General features: G+C 41.3%; 2 protein-coding genes across 2 annotated transcripts in view; one reads left to right on the forward strand and one right to left on the reverse strand.

Moving 5' to 3' along the window:
- eif3k (eukaryotic translation initiation factor 3, subunit K) overlaps positions 1-2,022 on the reverse strand; it is a 61,353-nt gene extending 59,331 nt beyond the window's left edge. The window contains exon 1 of the mRNA XM_061972311.2: positions 1,962-2,022. Coding sequence (XP_061828295.1) covers positions 1,962-2,013 — 52 coding nt within the window. The 5' untranslated portion in view covers positions 2,014-2,022. The remainder of the gene's footprint in view (positions 1-1,961) is intronic.
- A 1,161-nt stretch (positions 2,023-3,183) lies between these two features.
- LOC133614393 (mitogen-activated protein kinase kinase kinase kinase 5-like) overlaps positions 3,184-21,882 on the forward strand; it is a 39,717-nt gene continuing 21,018 nt past the window's right edge. The window contains exons 1-8 of the mRNA XM_061972309.1: positions 3,184-3,230; positions 3,369-3,421; positions 3,497-3,543; positions 10,158-10,202; positions 10,285-10,312; positions 10,376-10,421; positions 15,815-15,965; positions 16,105-16,265. Coding sequence (XP_061828293.1) covers positions 10,187-10,202; positions 10,285-10,312; positions 10,376-10,421; positions 15,815-15,965; positions 16,105-16,265 — 402 coding nt within the window. The 5' untranslated portion in view covers positions 3,184-3,230; positions 3,369-3,421; positions 3,497-3,543; positions 10,158-10,186. The remainder of the gene's footprint in view (positions 3,231-3,368; positions 3,422-3,496; positions 3,544-10,157; positions 10,203-10,284; positions 10,313-10,375; positions 10,422-15,814; positions 15,966-16,104; positions 16,266-21,882) is intronic.

Raw genomic sequence — 21,882 nt, forward strand, 5'->3', positions numbered from 1 at the left:
TATAGCCCTTTATATTGTGTTCAAAGTGTACAAACCTTCACTAAAAGATGGACTTTTGTTGATACTGGAACCCATTATTCATATTTACATGGTTTCTTATGGAGACATTTGCTTCACTGTACAAACTTTTCGATTTACGAACACTTTTCAAGAACCAGTTAAGTTTGTAAATCGAGGTTCCGCTGTCCATTCAAATGATAGAAAAAGGTGGAAAATTACTTCAAAATTAAGGGAATTTGTGTTTAATCCAATCCAATCCAATCCCCTTTATTTATATAGCACATTTAAACAACAAAATGTTTCCAAAGTGCTGCACAACAATATTAAAAATAATATTAAAAATATTATCCTTGGCTCCACCAATGACTGAATAAAAACAAAAAATAAATACATATAAAACCAATATAAAATAAATATGATTTAAAAACGATTTTAAAGGGTAAAACCAATTAAAACAGTAAATAGAAATCAACATTTTAAAAACACAGAGGACAACAGAGGTTTTGTGGTCCTCTGTTGTAGTGTAATGTTCAAAACCAGAGAATAAAAGTGGGTCTTAAGACGAGACTTAAAACAGTCCACTGTGGGAGCAGTTGGAACATGGAGGGGCAGAGTGTTCCAGAGCTTAGGGCCGACCACAGAGAAGGCCCTGTCTCCCCTGGTTTTAAGTCTGGTCTTGGGCACCACGAGCTGGAGCTGGCTCTCGGACCTCAGAGCGCGCGCAGGAGTGTAAATTTGGATGAGGTCTGAGATATAATGTCATGTCTGTGTAATCATGTTTTTGTTTTAAGTCATGTTTTTGTTTAGTTATAGGAATCTTTGGTTTCTGGCTTTTCACTCCCTTGTCTTGTTTGCATGATTACCCATTAGTTTCACCTGTTCCACGTTTGGACTCATTGTGCACTCTTGTTTGTCACCATAGCAACCATTAGTTTTCACCTGTCACGTCACGCACCTGTTTCACGTTTTGAGTCACGCACCTGTTTTCGTTAATCATGTCTGTGTTATTTAAGCTTTTCATTTTCTGTTGTTCGTCCTGACGACATCCTCGCATTTATGCCCCCTGTCACACTCTGTCCACGTCTGCGCACTTCATGTCCATGCCAAGTAAGTTTGTTTATTATTGCCACAGTTAGTGTTTTTTATTGTTCATAGTTTCATAGCCTTGAGCGCGCCTTTTGTTCTTTTGAGTGTTATTATTAAAAATGTATTTACCTTCACGCCATATCCAGTCCAATTCACTTGCACCTCGGGAGAACAAACCAAGCCACAGTCCAAGTCTTGACATATAATGAGGTGCCAAGTCTACGTAAAGCTTTAAAAACCAAACAGCAAGGTTTTAAAATCAATTCAAAAATGAACAGGGAGCCAGTGCAAACTCTGAAGAATTGGGGTTATATGCTGGCGTTTCCTGGCCCCTGTTAAAAGTCGTGCTGCCGCGTTCTGAACTAACTGCAACCGGGAGAGAGCTTTATGGCTAATGCCAGTATAAAGTGCATTGCAGTAGTCCAGGCCACTTGAAATAAAAGCATGCACGACTTGTTCAAAAATGTTAAAAGATTACAACGGTTTTAACTTTGCTACCATACCATACCATACCAACTGTTACGATCCGCTGCACGGATCATAGTTTGTTTATGTTTCTCGTCACATGTGTTTTCAGCACCTTGAGTTTCGTTTATTTCTGTTGCCATGACGGCAGATTGTATACACCTGCCTCTGGTTAGTGTCCGGGACGCGCACCTGTTGCCCGGGCGCTAATCAGAGGGCTATTTAGTCTTTTCCCTGGCCTCACTCGGTCTGGCTTCCTAGTTTGTTCTCACACAACTGATGACGACGATTATTTACTGTTTCTTAGCTACTAGTTCTCACGCTAGGCTCTTTTGGTTTGCTAGCTCCCACGCTAGCCCTTTTGTTTATTCATCATATTATTTATATTTAAAATAAATCATTTTTCCTACCTGCAAGCTGTGTCCGAAGCCGTCTGCATCCTTGGGAGAACCACACCCGCATCACGATGCGACCACGTCGTTTCATTAGGAAGCCAGACCGAGTGAGGCCAGGGAAAAGACTAAATAGCCCTCTGATTAGCGCCCGGGCAACAGGTGCGCGTCCCGGACACTAACCAGAGGCAGGTGTATACAATCTGCCGTCATGGCAACAGAAATAAACGAAACTCAAGGTGCTGAAAACACATGTGACGAGAAACATAAACAAACTATGATCCGTGCAGCGGATCGTAACACCAACTTTATTTATAAAGCCCTTTAAAAACAAGCACAGTTGAAAAACAAAGGGCTGTACACCACAAAGAAATGGAGGCAAAGGACAGACTAAAAAATAACATTTAAAACAGAAATAAAAATACACATTTAAAAAGCAAATATAAATTACCCTAAGAACAGTTTGTTAGATAAAAACAGTTTAAAAGTTAAAAACAGTTCAAAAAGTTAAAAGCTAAAAACAGTTCAAAGTCTCATGCTGGGTTAAAAGCCAGTGAATAAAAATGGGTTTTAAGAAGGGTCTTAAAAATAGCCAAAGAAGGGGCCTGTCTCACATGGAGAGGGAGATCGTTCCAGAGTTTGGGACCCGCAACAGAGAAAGCTCTGTCCCCTCTGAGCTTGCGCTTTGTTTGGGGTACCTCCAGGATCAGCTGATCAGCTGACCTGAGGGACCGGGTGGGGGCATAGAGGTGGAGCAGCTCAGAGAGGTACGGTGGGGCAAGACCACGTAAGGATTTAAAAACAAGTAAGATAATTTTAAAATGGACTCTAAAAGACACAGGCAGCCAGTGGAGGGAGGCTAAAACAGGACTAATGTGCTCTCTTTTTTTTGTGTTAGTTAAAAGTCGGGCAGCTGCATTTTGGACCAGCTGGAGACGTGAGAGGGAGGATTGATTTATTCCAAAATACAAAGAGTTACAGTAATCCAGCCGAGATGAAGACGAAGCTAAAAGACGAAGATGATAAAAACACGATTTTAAAACGCCATTGATTTGTTTGTCAAGTTTAAAATCGCTGTTTTAATCGTCTAATTGCCATGTTTGTAAAGTATTGTTTACCTTTGCACAAGCCTGCTTGATAGACTCCAAATTCCCGTGCAGGGTGACTCACTAGAATACTGACTTTATCGTGTTTGCGGATTGAAGGGCCCCGTGTCTGGATCACTGAAGAGGATCCAGTCCATCAACAAACACAACCGGGCACAGAGGAAACACTCCCACACAAAGTGTAAGACAGCAAAGCAAAGAAAAGCCTGGGGCTCGACCAACTCAGCTATTTTATGATCACATGCTGTAGTAGTGGACTTGTGTAATGAAGTGTTGCAACATTATTTACCTGTAAACATGGACATTGTGGACGTTGCAGTGGAGCAGATCTACTCTCAGAGGCCTGTGAAGAAACAAGCAGAAGATGCAACAGTGAGAACCTTCAAACATCACCTTAAACCCACGCACATGTTTACACTGTCTTTGTGGCCATTGTGTTCTGTGCAGGTGACGCCTTCAGGCGGCTCACGTAGCATCGACACACATCCAGTGAGGTATATCGTCTCTCTAACACACACACAAACACATTCTTGTATTTATTACCTTCTTGAGACCGGCGAAAAATGCATACCTCGTTAGGACCACCCTTTCTAGATATATAAAGATTTGTATTCACAACAATAATAATATATACATACTATACAAATATAAAAAAGGTAAGCTTTTAGTTCTTTTTTTTTTTTTCTTAATTTCTTTTCTTTATTTACTTCAAGTTTTTGCAGCATGTCTCTATATATATTTACTTTATTTTGTTTAATTAATTTTGGCCAAAGGGGGTGCATTTCACATGTTATCTGTCTATCTGTGTTGGCCATGCGATGAGGTGGCGACTTGTCCAGGGTGTACACCGCCTTCCGCCCGAATGCAGCTGAGATAGGCTCCAGCACCCCCCGCGACCCCAAAAGGGACAAGCGGTAGAAAATAGATGGATGGAGGGTGCATTTCAATTTCTTCCACACACTTGTTATTTCATATGTTGACCAGAAGGGGAGCACTTTTAAAACCGACACAAAGTCAAGTTGAAAAATCCCTCCTTTTCGAGACCACCCGAATTTTGATAGATTTCACCACCAAATGAGATCTATTTTTTTTTTTTTTTTGCAATGTGCTTAAGGCCGATGACAAACGAGTCACTTTCAGCAGACTGCATTGAAAAATGATTACCCCCCCCCATACTTGAGACTCCCGAAAGTCAGCGCCTCTCCCGAAAACCTCCCGGGACAAATTTTGTCCCGAAAATCTCCCGAAATCCATGCGGACCTGAGTGACGTGTCGACAGCCTGTTTTCACGTCCGCTTTCCCGCAATATAAACAGCGTGCCTGCCCAATCACGTTATAACTGTAGAATGATCGAGGGCGAGTTCTTGGTTTCTTATGTGGGTTTATTGTTAGGCAGTTTCATTAACGTCCTCCCAGCGCGGTAACAACACACAACAACAGCAGTCACGTTTTTGTCTACCGTAAAGCAGTTCGCCTGCCGTAAAAAAGCAATGTTGTGACACTCTTAAACAGGACAATACTGCCATCTACTGTACATGCATATGTGACAATAACATCTACGGCTTTTAGAGAGTGCAGTGCACAACTGCGCACACAACAAGGAGACGAAGCAGAATGCATCATCAGAGAGGGTGTTCAGCATGGTTAGAAAAATAGTGACAGAGAATAGAACAAGGATGGACAATTCAACCCTTAAATCAACAATGAGTAGATGAGTGTTGTGTGTGCGTATATGTGTAAATAAATGAACACTGAAATTAAAGTATTTCTCTTATATATACTGTATATATATGTATATATATATATACAGTATATATATATATATATATATATATATATATATATATGTATAATAAAATAAATATATATAGCTAGAATTCACTGAAAGTCAAGTATCTATTTTATATATATATATATAAAATACTTGGTGAATTCTAGCTGTAAATATACTCCTCCCCTCTTAACCACGCCCCCCGCCCCCGACCACGCCCCCCTCCCCACCCACCCACATTCCGAAATCGGAGGTCTCAAGGTTGGCAAGTATGCCCCCCCCCCCCCCCCCCCCCCCCACACACACACACACACACACACACCTTCCTCTTTTGCCAGATCCACCCAGGAATAGGGCCATATGAATCCCTGCCCAACTGTGTTTTTGCATGTAATTTGAAGTAATTATCGGCATAGCTCGGTTGGTAGAGTGGCCGTGTCAGCAATTTGAGGGTTCCAGGTTTGATCCCTGCTTCCACCATCCTAGTCACTGCCGTTGTGTCCTTGAGCAAGACACTTTACCCACCTGCTCCCAGTGCCACCCACACTGGTTTAATCGTAACTTAGATATTGGGTTTCACTATGTAAAGCGCTTTGAGTCGCAAGAGAAAAGCACTATATAAATATAATACACTTCACTTCACTTGTGCCGCACTTTGGGCAACCAAGCTGTAAAAGCTAACTGTTAATGGCTACTATAGTCCGAGTACCGTCGTGTATTTGTTCATCCTATGGTTACATATGGGACGCGGGTTGTCTTACGTCAGCACCGGAAGTCGTAAAATCAGCTGTTCACCTGGCTGTTTTTTTCGGGGATGAATAGGGAAGTCCTTCTTTAGCTGCCTTCTTGTTTTATCGTATATTGCTGCCTTTGCACCTGTCAATGTTTACTTATGTATGCACATTTTAAATCAGCAAAAAAACCTGACTTTGGAGCAATGTTCACAGACTCTAGTACAGTGGTTCTTAACCTGGGTTCGGTGAGTCGGCCTCAGGGGTTCGGCGGAGGTAAAGACACATCCGACTTATCGTGTAAATAAAACTTCTCCCTATCGGCGTATTATGGATACCCCCAAACAATGTTCCCCCTAATTTTCCATCTGATTTGCAGGTTTTGTGATTGATCGATTGAAACTTTTACTAGCAGATTGCAAAGGAAGAGAATACATTATATGAAACAGTACAGTTTACACAGTACAGTACCTCTCCGTACAATTGACCACTAAATGGTAACACCCGAATAAGTTTTTCGACTTGTTTAAGTCATACTTGCCAACCTTGAGACCTCCGATTTCGGGAGGTGGGGGGTGGAGGGTAGGGGGCGTGGTCAGGGGTGGGGTGGGGCGTGGTTGGGGCGGAGTATATTGACAGCTAGAATTCACCAAGTCAAGTATTTCATATATATATATATATCTACATCCTGAAAATATGCAAACAAAACTGTGTTTGGATAATTGATACTTCAAACTTGCATAAATAAATCTTAAGGAGTATAACATAACTTGGCTTCTGAGAGCTTCAAAATGTAATGAATGAAATGCTAAAGTTGTTGATAAACAAGCAATTATTTTAATAATTAAATATGGTCATTTTAAATGAATTATTATGATCATTTAAAATTAATTATTTCAACTATGTTTATTTTAATTCTATGGCTGGATGTAATAAGGAGTCAGAAAAAATACAAAAAAAAATACAATATCAATCAATCAATCAATGTTTATTTATATAGCCCTAAATCACAATTGTCTCAAAGGGCTGCACAAGCCACAACGACATCCTCGGTACAAAGCCCACATAAGGGCAAGGAAAAACTCACCCCAGTGGGACGTCGATGTGAATGACTATGAGAAACCTTGGAGAGGACCGCATATGTGGGTAACCCCCCCCCCCCCTCTAGGGGAGACCAAAAGCAATGGATGTCGAGTGGGTCTGACATAATATTGTGAGAGTCCAGTCCATAGTGGATCCAACATAATAGTAAGAGTCCAGTCCATTTTTATGTTTTTAGCAAAATATAATAAAAATGTATTTAGTTTCTTTTTTTTAAATTAATAAATATATTTATTTTTAGGTAAGATAAACATAATAATACAATTTGTCTCTTGTCTGGATGATTTAGTTCTTGTCACCCTGTTGTCCTCCCGTCGTGAAAAAAGGCTGTCCTCACTCAGGTCCGCATGGAGCTGGAGGGGGCGTGGCCTCCAGCTCCGGCTGAAAATCCGCAGATTTTCGGGAGAATATTTGTCCCGGGAGGTTTTCGGGAGAGGCGCTGAATTTCGGGAGTCTCCCGGAAAATTCGGGAGGGTTGGCAAGTATGGTTTAAGCAGAGCCGGCCCAAGGCATAAGCGTACTAAGCGCTTGCTTAGGGCCCCACGGCCACCAGGGGGCCCCCAAAAGCAATTAACAAAAAATTCTTATTTTTTATTTTTTGCATGTACGAGTCTGACTGATGATTTCTAAATGATCAAAGATATATTATTGTACAAAAACACAATTTTAGGTCAACAGAGTGCTGCTGCTGATCTAGGCTTAGTGATTCTTCCTGCCTCTCTTTAAGTGTAAAGCTGCCTCTGCTGCACCTGTGACGTTTGCCGCCTGCTATGGCGTCACATTAGTGCCAAAAATCCGAGCGCATAAAAACTGTTATCGCGCGCTGATTCTCCACTTCGTGCGCGCGCGCGACACCCTTTTGCGCGCGCGTGGTGCCTTTTTGCGCGCGTGCCGTCTCGGTCTGTGCGCTGGCATGTTTCGTTTTGGCACTTTGGGGGTGGGTATGCTTAGCCGGTCCCTTCTTTCTGATTGGCCAGACGAAAAATGCTCAGAGATAATCAGAAGTATAGCAGGGCGGGTCATCGTCAATATGTATCAAGATTGTTATAGGCGCAAAGTTTTCACTTCTTCTTGAACATTTGTTTTCTAATTTATGGAATTTCTTTTGATTCAGCCATAAAATTAATGAAATAATCTTTGAATTTTGTTTTTAAAATGTTAAAAATAGCCTTTTAATAATGTATTCTGAAACAGTTTAAAATAATCAGAGAACTGACTAACACTGACCCTACACAACTATGTTGCACAATTAAGTCATTTTTTTTTATAGCGAAAGAGGTGATTTCAACAGGTGCAGCATCCTATGTCATATCTACATGTAATAAGATTTGTAACAAGGCAAACCGTTTGTAAATTGGTCGAAAATCGAGCAAGTTATGTTAATTTAATTGGTACATGTACTAATTAAATTACCATAACTTGCTTTGACATCAATGTAATGATTGAGGCTAGCTGTCCGAGGTAAGATGGCTACAACGTTGCTACGCTGGAGAATGATTGGTCTTATGAAAAATGCTCAGAGCCAATCAGAAAGGAGGGGCCGTCTAAGCATACCTGCCCCCAAAGTGCCAAAAAGAAACATGACAGCGCGAGGAGAGATGCCAGGAGTACACAGAGAGCGCACAGACCGAGACGGCGCGCGCGCAGAAAGGCACCGCGCGCGCGCAAAAAGACACCACGCGCGCGCAAAAGGGTGTCGCGCGCGCACGAAGTGGAGAATCAGCGCGCGATAACAGTTTTTATGCGCTCGGATTTTTGGCACTAATTTGACGTCATATCTTTCCTCTCAGATTCAGACAGGACTGAGCAGGTGATCAGAGGACCACTGTCTATTAAAGAGAACTTTTCATTCCCCAAACGGCATGATGGCCGAAGTTTTCATTATCATTATACCTACAGACAGCTAGTCAATGGGGAAAAAGTCAAGCGTAGCTGGCTGACTTATTCAAGAAGTAAAGATGCAGTCTATTGCTTTTGCTGCAAATTATTTTCCAAAAAGTCCTTAAAACTGGCAGCCGAGGGACAGCGTGATTGGGTCAACATAGGTGCACTGCTGAAACAGCATGAAAACAGTGAAGATCATTGTAGCAACATGGTGAAATGGAAGGAATTTGCCTTGCGTCTTTCAAAGGGGAAAACTATTGATGAATTTAACTTCAGTAGACTGCGCTCTCTTTGTACAAAGTAAACATTAAATATGAACAATTAACTAAAAATATAAACTAGTAATTAAAGACTAATATGTACAAGACTGATGAGACAAGATGACACTTTTACTGTAAATACAAAGCTTTATCACTTGGACTGTTCAACCCCAGGCCACTCTTGTAGCTGAATGTTTTCTACATTTTAAGATTAGGAACCATATGTGGCACTCTGGACATCATTCGTTAATTCATTGGTATTATTTATGTTCTTAACTGGGCCACCCCCATATCTTTATAAATGACATGTCATTTGTAAAGACATGCCAGGCTGACAATAGGATAATGTAAACAACACTGCCAGAGCCGCAATGAGTTTATAGTAGGTGTGTGAATGATCAACAATCAATATTATTGGCAGAAATAGAGGGCCCCAAAATCAAATTTTGCTTAGGGCCCCATGGAGGCTTGGGCCGGCACTGGGTTTAAGTCCACGTTAATCAATTCATGGTAATGTGTGTAAGGTGTGTAATTTGTTGTGAGTTTATGCACTGTGTTGGTTTTGTTCTTTGAACAAGGTGATGTTCATGCACAGTTCATTTTGTGCACCAGTAAAAAAACATAACTTTTTCTTGAATTTGAAAAAAAAAAGGGTTTTATTTTTCACTAAAGAAGGGTTCGGTGAATGCGCATATGAAACTGGTGGGGTTCGGTACATCCAACAAGGTTAAGAACCACTGCTCTAGTATTTGGCTCTCTATTAGATGCAATGGTTTTCCGTATTGGGACCATGATTTCGGTCCTAACATCTACACCTCCCGCTGCCTCAACAGAGCCAGTGCCATCATCAAAGACAGCACCCACCCTGGCTCTGACCTGTTCCACCTGCTGCCCTCTGGGAAGCGCTACAGGTGCATTAAAACCAAAACAAACAGGCTAAAGAACAGCTTCTTCCCCAGGGCCATAACCATCCTGAACGGACTGCCCCATTGTCCCTCATAACTGCCTTCTCTTCGGTGCAATAACCCATTCCACCAACCACCCTGTTTTTGTTTAGTTTTTTCATGTATATATTAATTTCACACCATATTCATTGCACTTCTACATTTTTTAAATTTTTATATATTTGCACATTGTTTTTCTAGCATGCACACATCGCACTGTATGGAATGGCCTAAATCTCGTTACCTTGCGTAATGACAATAAAGCTGATTCTGATTCTGATTCTGATTCTGATTCACCGGTCCTCATATGGAAGGTACTTTTCCTTGTTGATGTCTCAAGAAGGGTAGAAATACAAGAACACACACACACACACACACACGTACGTCTGCATTAAAAAGTGTTTCTCTGTGCGTCAGGGACGAGGACACAGACTCGGACGACGATTATGACGACGTGGACGTGTAAGGAAGCGCGCAAAATTTTCCAATGTCACGTAAAAAAAATGCCGTTCTTTGCACTGACGCTTTTATTGTCCCAACGCAGGCCGACCGTGGCGGAGACGCGGTAAAACGTAAACGCACACTTTGCGTCAGTGTATGACCTTTTGACATGACCAGCCATTTCTCTCCCACAGTGTCACCGTAACAGCCGTCCAAACTCCGCCTCCGCTTCCCCCAAAGGTGAGCAAACAAGCGCTTGTTTGTGTTTTTACAGCTACAATGGGAACAAATGTCATAATAAGGAGCCCTATAGCCGCCACAAAAGCATATACAGTCGAACCTCGATTTACAAACCCCTCGATTTACAAACTTTTGGATCGCGCCAAATATGCCTCTCTGTGCAAACCATGTGTCTGTGTACGAACGCTTCATTCATTCATTTTGTGTCCCGCTGGCAGACATTTGTGCTTGTGAATATTGATACCGCAGCAAGTTTTTAATTGTGATGAGAACAGACTTTTCTGTGGACGGCGTAGCGTGGAGGGTAGAACGGCCGTGCCAGGAACTTGAGGGTTCCAAGTTCGATCGCCGTTGTGTCTTTGGGCAAGACACTTCACCCCTGCTCCCAGTGCCGCTCACACTGGTGGATGAATTGTAGGCGCAAATTGGCAGCCACGCTTACGTCAGTCTACCCCAGGGCATTTGTGGCTACAAATCTAGCTTACCACCACCCACGTGTGAATGTGGAGTGAATGCAGGGCCGGCCCGTGGCATAGGCCGTATAGGCAAATGCTAAGGGCGCCGTCCATCAGGGGGCGCCACGCCAGTGCCACAAATGTTGGAGAAAAAAAAAAAAGAAAAAAAAGTTGGTACTATTATTTCTAAATACAAAAAATAATCCCACGTTAATTAAAATGCAAAGTAAAGCCTATTTAATAGAAATATTATTTGTTACAACATTACGACCCCCCCCACCCCTCCCGCGCACGGTGCGCCCCCTCCCTTCCCGTATCATGACTCTTTTTGGACGTCACCACATCAAAAAATTCAACACAAGATGTCAAAACGGCCAAAACTGTCAGGTGCCCAGGGAAGAAAAAAGAGAAAAGAAGAGGAGGAGAAACGAGAAAAGACAAGAGGTAGCAGGTAGGTAACGTTAGCCTACATGAAATTATTTGTCTGTTACAGAATGTGATAGTAACCTGGCTTTTTAGCATTAAGCTAATGTTACATGATTCGGCAATTGCTAATCAATAAATAGCTAGTTCTGTTTTAACGTCGGGTTAATATTGTGGAGGGGGCTAAATTGTTATGGAAAATAATAATGTAACGTTAGGTAATTACAGTACTCCCACCTTACATTCCTCAGGGACATTTGTATTAGATCTTTTAAGCAGGTGTTTTTTGTTTACATTGTTATTGCCTTCTGGTTAGCTAATGTTTGCCCTGCAGGTAATAGTCACTTGTCCACCCCTTTATATATTAGGTATAGTTGTAAGTAAAAAAAAAAAGGTCAAAGACAAAGCTATTCGGTTTCTTGTGAGTATATACACTTCACTGACGATGTGGGGGGGCGCCACCTAAAATCTTGCCTAGGGCGCCAGATTGGTTAGGGCCGGGCCTGAGTGAATGAATAATGGGTTCGCACTAGAGATGTCCGATAATGGCTTTTTTGCCGATATCCGATATTCCGATATTGTCCAACTCTTAATTATTCCGATATCAACCGATACCGATATATACAGTCGTGGAATTAACACATTATTATGCCTAATTTTGTTGTGATGCCCCGCTGGATGCATTAAACAATGTAACAAGGTTTTCCAAAATAAATCAACTCAAGTTATGGAAAAAAAAAATGCCAACATGGCACTGCCATATTTATTATTGAAGTCACAAAGTGCATTTTTTTTTTTTTTAACATACCTCAAAACAGGAGCTTGGAATTTGGGCATGAGGAGGTTGAGGTGGGCGAGGTTGGGGGGGGGGGGGGGGGTAGAGGGTAGCGGGGGTGTATGTTGTAGCGTCACGGAAGAGTTAGTGCTGCAAGGGGTTCTTGGTATTTGTTCCGTTGTGTTTATGTTGTGTTACGGTGCGGATGTTCTCCCGAAATGTGTTTGTCATTCTTGTTTGGTGTGGGTTCACAGTGTGGCGCATATTTGTAACAGTGTTAAAGTTGTTTATACGGCCACCTTCAGTGTGACCTGTATGGCTGTTGACCAAGTATGAATTGCATTCACTTGTGTGTGTGAAAAGCCGTAGATATTATGTGATTGGGCCGGCACGCAAAACTTTAAATAGCTGTTGAAATATTTAAAGTACTGAAGAAAAAGAAGAGGGATAGTGTGAGTTTTTGGGGACAAAAAACGGTCATTGTTCCAAAAATAATGAGAAACTCAGTGTTGTTATGAATTATTGATATAAAAGAGACTGTAATTACCTCATCTTAAGTATTCCGCTTTGCAACAAATGATGGGAAATATTGCATATTTTGTGTTGTTCCCATTATAAAAAAAATGCTGGGTTTTTTTCTTACAAAAAGAGCATATAACTAAAAAAAAAACATTAGTAATGTATACAAAATTGATATCTTTGAATAGGTCTGAAGCTGTTAAAAAATGCAAAGTGTTGAAAGTTTAAAAAAAAATACTATATTACTTAGAACACATTTTTGAGCATGTCCGTTTTTCACTAAGGAGGGATGATGTGAGTTCATTGTTCATTGTTCCAAAAATAATGAGGCATCAATATCAGTGTTATTTTGAATTATTGACCTATTAAAGGCTGTAATTATCTCATCTTAACTATTGCACTTTGCAACACATTTTTGGAAATATTGCATATTTTCTTTTTCCCCATAGTAAAAAACTAGGGATGTCCGATAATGGCTTTTTTGCCGATATCCGATATTCCAATATTGTCCAAATCTCGATACTGATATGGAATTAACACATTATTATGCCTAATTTGGACAACCAGGTATGGTGGAGATAAAGTCCTTTTTAAAAATAATAATAAAATAAAATAAGATAAATAAATTAAAAACATTTTCTTGAATAAAAAAGAAAGTAAAACAATATAAAAACAGTTACATAGAAACTAGTAATTAATGAAAATGAGTAAAATTAACTGTTAAAAGGTTAGTACTATTAGTGGACCAGCAGCACGCACAATCATGTGTGCTTACGGACTGTATCCCTTGCAGACTGTATTGATATATATTGAAATATAATGTAGGAACCACAATATTAATAACAGAAAGAAACAACCCTTTTGTGTGAATGAGTTTAAATGGGGGAGGCGGAGGGAGTTTTTTGGGTTGGTGCAGTAATTGTAAGTGTATCTTGTGTTTTTTATGTTGATTTAATTTAAAAAAAAAAAAAAAAAAAACACACACAAAAAAAGATACCGATAATTTCCGATAATACATTTTAAAGCATTTATTGGACATCTCTATACAAAACAATTAGGATTTTTTTAAACATAAAACATTACGAACACATAAAAACTTCATATCAATGGATAGGTGTGGAGCTGTTGAAAAATGTTAAGCGTTGAAAGTTTAGAAAATATTGAATATACACTTTTTTGGGCACGTCGCTTTGTTAAACGCAGTTTTAAATTGCGTTGACTCAAGTGTTAAAGTTGTTCTATATAATGACTTTTTCACATTTTGAAATGTTTTTTATTTATTATTTTATATATATATATATATACACAGGTAAAAGCCAGTAAATTAGAATATTTTGAAAAACTTGATTTATTTCAGTAATTGCATTCAAAAGGTGTAACTTGTACATTATATTTATTCATTGCACACAGACTGATGCATTCAAATGTTTATTTCATTTAATTTTGATGATTTGAAGTGGCAACAAATGAAAATCCAAAATTCCGTGTGTCACAAAATTAGAATATTACTTAAGGCTAATACAAAAAAGGGATTTTTAGAAATGTTGGCCAACTGAAAAGTATGAAAATGAAAAATATGAGCATGTACAATACTCAATACTTGGTTGGAGCTCCTTTTGCCTCAATTACTGCGTTAATGCGGCGTGGCATGGAGTCGATGAGTTTCTGGCACTGCTCAGGTGTTATGAGAGCCCAGGTTGCTCTGATAGTGGCCTTCAACTCTTCTGCGTTTTTGGGTCTGGCATTCTGCATCTTCCTTTTCACAATACCCCACAGATTTTCTATGGGGCTAAGGTCAGGGGAGTTGGCGGGCCAATTTAGAACAGAAATACCATGGTCCGTAAACCAGGCACGGGTAGATTTTGCGCTGTGTGCAGGCGCCAAGTCCTGTTGGAACTTGAAATCTCCATCTCCATAGAGCAGGTCAGCAGCAGGAAGCATGAAGTGCTCTAAAACTTGCTGGTAGACGGCTGCGTTGACCCTGGATCTCAGGAAACAGAGTGGACCGACACCAGCAGATGACATGGCACCCCAAACCATCACTGATGGTGGAAACTTTACACTAGACTTCAGGCAACGTGGATCCTGTGCCTCTCCTGTCTTCCTCCAGACTCTGGGACCTCGATTTCCAAAGGAAATGCAAAATTTGCTTTCGTCAGAAAACATGACTTTGGACCACTCAGCAGCAGTCCAGCTGGTGTCGGTCCACTCTGTTTCCTGAGATCCAGGGTCAACGCAGCCGTCTACCAGCAAGTTTTAGAGCACTTCATGCTTCCTGCTGCTGACCTGCTCTATGGAGATGGAGATTTCAAGTTCCAACAGGACTTGGCGCCTGCACACAGCGCAAAATCTACCCGTGCCTGGTTTACGGACCATGGTATTTCTGTTCTAAATTGGCCCGCCAACTCCCCTGACCTTAGCCCCATAGAAAATCTGTGGGGTATTGTGAAAAGGAAGATGCAGAATGCCAGACCCAAAAACGCAAAAGAGTTGAAGGCCACTATCAGAGCAACCTGGGCTCTCATAACACCTGAGCAGTGCCAGAAACTCATCGACTCCATGCCACGCCGCATTAACGCAGTAATTGAGGCAAAAGGAGCTCCAACCAAGTATTGAGTATTGTACATGCTCATATTTTTCTTTTTCATACTTTTCAGTTGGCCAACATTTCTAAAAATCCCTTTTTTGTATTAGCCTTACACAATATTCTAATTTTGTGACACACGGAATTTTGGATTTTCATTTGTTGCCACTTCAAATCATCAAAATTAAATGAAATAAACATTTGAATGCATCAGTCTGTGTGCAATGAATAAATATAATGTACAAGTTACACCTTTTGAATGCAATTACTGAAATAAATCAAGTTTTTCAAAATATTCTAATTTACTGGCTTTTACCTATATATATATATATATATATACATATATATATTTTTATAAGTATTTTAATTGTCAGTTTTCTTAAATAGACTTATTATTTTTCTGTACTTTTGTGGTTTGGTGACTAAACGCTAGCGTTTATAACATCTGTAATTCCTGTTGCTTCCACAAGGAGGAGAACCGCTGTTACACAAAAGCAGGGATGTTCAAAGCCATTAATGCCCTTTATGTGTGAGCATTATTGTCCTCACGAAGGCAGAATTGATCTCGCGGTACTTCGTGACGCGTCCGTTGAGTTTAAAAGCGCAAAGTTCATGCCTGCCTTTGTTGTTTGTGCAGCCCAAAGTGCGGTCGAGCTCAGAGGAAATCGTGTGGGTGGAAGACGAGCGGGTCAGCAAAGCTTCGCTGTGCGCCCCCTCCCCTCTCATTAGAACCTCCAGTGGGACACACGTCCGACCCTCTCCCCACCCACGAGCGATGCGGTACTCAGGTGACAGTGATGAACTTAGACATGGTTGTCGCCCTGGCAACCAAGTTACACCAGCTCTCTCTATTTCAGCTGTGTGTGGAAAATGGCAATTAAATCTTGCATGTGTGTGTGTGTGTGTGTGTGTGTGTGTGTGATGCAGACCCCATGTCTCTCTCGTTAAAAAAGCAGTCACTGGAGCTCATTCCCCCCGAGTTGCCCCCTAAAGGCATACGCAGACCCCAGCAGCGCCCAGCCAAGGTACAAGAGAGTGCCTCCATCAATTGGGATCATTCGTTTTGCAGAAGAAAGAAGAAACCCACAGTGAGTGTGACACCCGTGTGTGTGTGTGTGTGTGTGTGTTCTCGGGAGCCTGCTGCTGCTGAGTGTGTGGATGATCTCGTTAAGCCTCTTGTGAGTTTCTTTGCATCAGCGGGACCTCCAAAGTCCCTGAAAGTGTGTTCCTTTTGGAGTGCAACCAAACAATTATGAGGCCTCAAAAATGAAACAATGTCTAAACCACTGTTTCTTAAGCATTGTCGGGCCGCGAGCGCCCCCTAGAGGGCCGTCAAAAAAATCTGTTTCTCAGCTGTGGCCTGTAGAGATGCGCGGATAGGCAATTTATTTCATCCGCAACCGCGTCAGAGAGTCGTCAACCATCCGCCATCCACCCGATGTAACGTTTGATCAGAACTGCACCCGCCCGCCATCCGCCCGTTGTTATATATCTAATATTAATAAAAATTTAAAAAAAAGGGTGAAAACTACGCGAATTGCACCTTGTGCAGACAAGATTTTTCGATCGGACACGGAGGAATTAGCGATGTAAAAGACCACGTTGGGACAAAAAAACACAAGTCTAATGCCGTTGCTAGCGATACAAGTGGAAAACTTTCAACGTTTTTCGTCGCCCAAACAGATTCTTTGGATGTGATAAATGCCGAAGTTTTATTTACGGAGGCAATAATTGAGCATGGACTTCCAATCGCACTGGCTGATCACATGGGACAGTTAATAATGTAATGCAACCTTTAAAAATCATTACGCGGTGATCGCGATCCCAAAAATAAACTTTTCTTGCATGATAATGTCCAGAAAAATTCGCTTTATATTACTATAGAGTCCTTTTAACGAATGAGTTTGATGGTTTAACACAAACCTTAAATGAAAGAAGTCCTTTGTTCTCCTGCACCATGCATGCGCAATCCTGTCGGCTGTATTTCACAGCACGACATACTGTTAAAAGTGTTTATACTATTTATACTTTCAATTAACAAATTGAAGTCTTGTGAAAGGTTGACAGGATAACTGGCATTAACTGTCAAAATAATTTCAAACTATTGAAGTTAGCTTACAGAATAAACATGCCAATCAACCCATATGATTTTTGCTGTAATATTTTTGTTTTGAAAAGTCACTGTGACTGATAGAAAAGTGATGGTTTTAGCAACATTTTAACCTGTCTGAATGCTAATAATCATTTTGCGTCGGGGGGGGAAGCCCTGAACCCTCCACCAGGACTTTGTCCTGGACCTACCGGGGCCTGCGGCCCTTGGACCCTGGCTACTAGGTTTTTTTGATTTAAAAGTTGGCAGGTATGGTGAGGTTATAAAGCTTTTGCCTGTTAAAGAAAGGAGACTGATCCAATGCAGCACAGACTTGCGCGTGCCACGCTGTCACGACCCAGACGCACACCAGTGCGCAATCATATGGGAGCCGCGCTGAGCGCACCTCCAAGCGCGTCTCGCTGCCGGCGACGGCCAGGTATGGGCCCACGCTCCAGCGCCATCCATTTTCAGGGCTAGTTGATTCGGCAGGTGGGTTGTTACACACTCCTTAGCGGGTTCCGACTTCCATGGCCACCGTCCTGCTCTCTATATCAACCAGGGTGAGCCCCACCCCTTTCGTGAGCGCACTGCGCGCGGAGTGACCCCTGTTACGCGCCCCCGGCAACAGGGGTGGCAAGCAGGTAAGCTGCGCGGGCGGAGCGCGCGGAGTGACCCATGTTACGAGCCCCCGACCACGGGGGTGGCGGGCAGGTAAGCTGCTTACCTGCTGCGCGTGACGCCGGCCGCGGCGAAAGCGGACGAGGCGGGGTGTCGGTGCGGTGGGCGCGGTAGTGACCCTGCACGTGCGTCGGGCCCTTCTCGCGGATCGCCTCAGCTACGGCTCCCGGTGGGGCCCTCTCGGGGGAAGGGGCCTCGGTCCCGGACCCCGGCGAGGCGTCCCTTCTCCGCTCCGTAAAAGTGTCCATCTCTTTTCTTTTTTTTTCTTCTGTTGTGGCATATGCAGCAGGTGCCTGCTCGTTTTTCGTATGTGGGTAACAACATTTAACTATGTATGTATATTTCCGAATTGGTTTAACTGCCACCCGCAAAAAAATAAAATAAAAAAATAAAATAAAATTAAAAAAAAATCTAATTAATCCGCCCGACCCGACCCGCGAGCGGATAAAATCTTTTTTTTTTTAATTTCATCCGCCCGGTTGTGTCCGCAAACCGCGCATCTCTAGTGGCCTGTATGTGCCGCAGCAGTACTCAGTTGTAATACACTTTTCCACCACTTGTGGCAGTAATGACAATATCAAACCTCAGTGGCGTATAGATGGCGTATACTTGTATAGCACTTTTCTACTTTCAAGGCACTTTTACACTATTTCACCCATTCATACACACACTGATGGCGGGAGCTGCCATGCAAGGCAGCTAACCACGACCCATCAGGAGCAAGGGGGAATGTGACTAGGTTGGTAGAAGCTGAGGAATTGAACCAGGAACCCTCAGGTTGCTGGCACAGCCACTCTGCCAACCACGCCACGCCATCTCAGAGAGTACAGCCAATTTGGTTTCAGGCGATCTCAGTGATTGGTCAAAAGGCACTCACATAACGACCGGGCGCCATGTTAGCTACCAACTTTGAGCTGATGCTGTGTGTTTGCGGTGCTTCCTCATTAGTTTTTTGCGGTGTAAAAATTCCCTTTTGTGCAGCACGGCGCTGATTCACCCACTAGAATTTAAGCTAACACAAATCATAACACAATAAATTCATACATTTTTTTGAATCTCAGTTAAACTAAATAATCAGATTCCGTATCAGTATAAGTCCAACACAAATAGACGGACATTGAATGAATAAAAGATACAAATTTTGGGTGTAATAAAACATTTCAAAATGAACTGGAAATCTGATTTAAAAATATATACAACATAAAGTGGCAGGAAATATTTAAATAATGAATAAAGCAAACTATGTTCGGGACCAAAGTGACTCCATATTCTCTACTGCTCGACAGTGTTACCATATATGAGTTATTAGGGAACAAGTACAAAAGTATACTTATTCAAAAAGGAAAGATGTGTTCTAATAATACATGAGTATAATATAATATAATATAATATAATATAATATAATATAATATAATATAATATAATATAATATATATCCTCACAATACCAAGGTCCTGAGTAGTCTTGGGTTCAAGCTGTATTTGACCCTCAGAGTTGGTCAAATACAGCCGCAAAATTATACTTTACTGTTTTATCGTAAGTTTATAAGCTGTAGTATGTTTAAAACTATATATAGACCAGTGATCCTCAACAGGCGGACCGCGGTCCATGTCCGGACCCAGCGACGTGTCCGTCCGGACCCAGCACGAATTATAGTAAAAAAAATACAATAAAAAATAAAAAGTTTTTTTTATTATTATAATTATAATTATTATAAAAAAATATAATAATTGTATTCATCTGTGAGTTATCGCTAGCGCAAGTCAACGTTCTTTGTTGTTTTTAGTCAAATATCTCCACGTTTCGTTTACACTTCTCGTGTCTCACTCACTCCGTCTCTCTCTCTCTCTCTCTCTCTCTCTCTCTCTCTCTCTCTCTCTCTCTCTCTCTCTCTCTCTCTCTCAGAGAGAGAAAGAGAGAGAGACGGAGTGAGAGCGAGAGAACGCCACTCTGATTGGCTAATTCCGGGGTATGGGTTGTCATCTCTTTCACAACGACGCGCTGATAGGCTGTTACCACCTGGGTCATGTGCACAGTGCATGGAACCTTTTGCTGCAGGCACACAGTTGTCTCGTATCGCTACTTCGCTAACTGTTCACTTGTCAGTCACTGAATGTGAATCAAATCACAATGGCATGCTCCAAGTTGGCTCAGGCTGGTAAAAGAAAGATGGACAGGGAAAACCGACGTTTCAAGGAAGAATGGACAGAGCAATATGTTTTCATCCTACCTACTGCAAGTACCAGACCAATGTGTCTACTATGCAACACTACTGTTGCTCTGGTGAAAAGTGAAAATCTGAAACGTCACTATCTGAAAGAGCACCGCGAATTTGAAGAGACATTTCCTCATGATTCAGAGCTAAGAAAAAAAGAAATCACGAGGCTGAAAAAGCCATATGAAACATCAAGCAAGATTTTTGTTAAATCTATGACACAACAACAAATAGCAACAGAGCAGTGACGTGCGGTGAGGTTGATGGCTGGTGAGGCACTGACTTCATCATAGTCAGATTTACAAACATATGAACCCTAAAGAGTATCTTATTCACCATTTGATTGGCAGCAGTTAACGGGTTATGTTTAAAAGCTCATACCAGCATTCTTCCCTGCTTGGTACTCAGCATCAAGGGTTGGAATTGGGGGTTAAATCACCAAAAATGATTCCCGGGCGCAGCGCCGCTGCTGCCCACTGCTCCCCTCACCTCCCAGGGGGTGATCAAGGGATGGGTCAAATGCAGAGGACACATTTTTTCAAAGTTCTTATTTATTTTTGTTTCAAAGAAAATATTTCATGTATTTTATTGGATATTTATTTTATTTTTGTTAATTTTAAGAAAATGTTAAACTACCTACCTCCTGCTATTATATAAGCTTGACCGATAATAAACGGACCCAGCCTGTTTCAAAAAAACATTTGTGGACCTTCAAGATTTGTACTTGAGGACCCCTGATATAGACGTATCATTTTGGTTTGTTCCCCCCTTTCTTTGCGAGAATTATGTGTCATTCTTCATCTTAAACTATAACAAGAGTCTAGCAATCGGCATCTTAACGACAGCAGAGCGTGTACAGTAAGTGATGTTTTATTATGTTTGTGGTCTCTCATAAAGTCTGCAGTGATCAGAGATGTTGTTAAAAAAAAGCAATTTTGAAATTAAAGCGCCTTGTATGCTTAAAATGATCAACATACCTAAATATATATAGTTTTATAAATGCGCTTGTTACTACATTACAAACATACTTACATCATGTATATAAAACCTTAATGGAGGAGTTTGGATGTTTTTAATGGCTCCACAGGCTTCATTGTAAGCAGACTTTTGATCACATTTATTTAATATTTAGAATGCATTGAAAAAATACATCCATCGCCACGTCTTTCATAATGATTGTGAACAATAGGCAACATTTCCAAAAAGAAGTGCAGTTCCCCTTTAAATCCTATTTCCTTTAGGCGTTTTTTTTTTCCAGTTCGGTCACGGACTCCAGTTTTCGCCCATTAGTTCTTCATTTGTTTTGCTGAGCATTTTCTGTTTTCAAGACACATTGCTTGAAGTGTTAATGTTTTCCTTGGTCTACCAGTATGCTCGCCTTTTACAACCGTCCCATGTTGTTTACACTTGGTCCACATTTTACACATGGTGGACTGTGGACATGTTTTCTATCAAGATCTTTTGCAACATTGCGTGATGATTTACCTTCCTGAAGAAGTTTGATCATCCTTTCCTTTGTTTCGATTGATGTCTCTCGTGATGGAGCCATGATTCATGTCAATCCACCTGGTGCAACAGCTTTCCAAGATGTGAACACTCCCTTTTTTATTATTGCAGACTAATGAACAGATTCAATCTGTTGCAGGTGAAAGAGTTACAGTTTGGTTCCATCATTTTTTCCTCAGACTTGAATGATTTCATAATTGTGTCACTCTGTTTG

This window comes from Nerophis lumbriciformis, linkage group LG17 (assembly GCF_033978685.3).
Source record: "Nerophis lumbriciformis linkage group LG17, RoL_Nlum_v2.1, whole genome shotgun sequence".
Lineage (NCBI taxonomy): Eukaryota > Metazoa > Chordata > Actinopteri > Syngnathiformes > Syngnathidae > Nerophis > Nerophis lumbriciformis.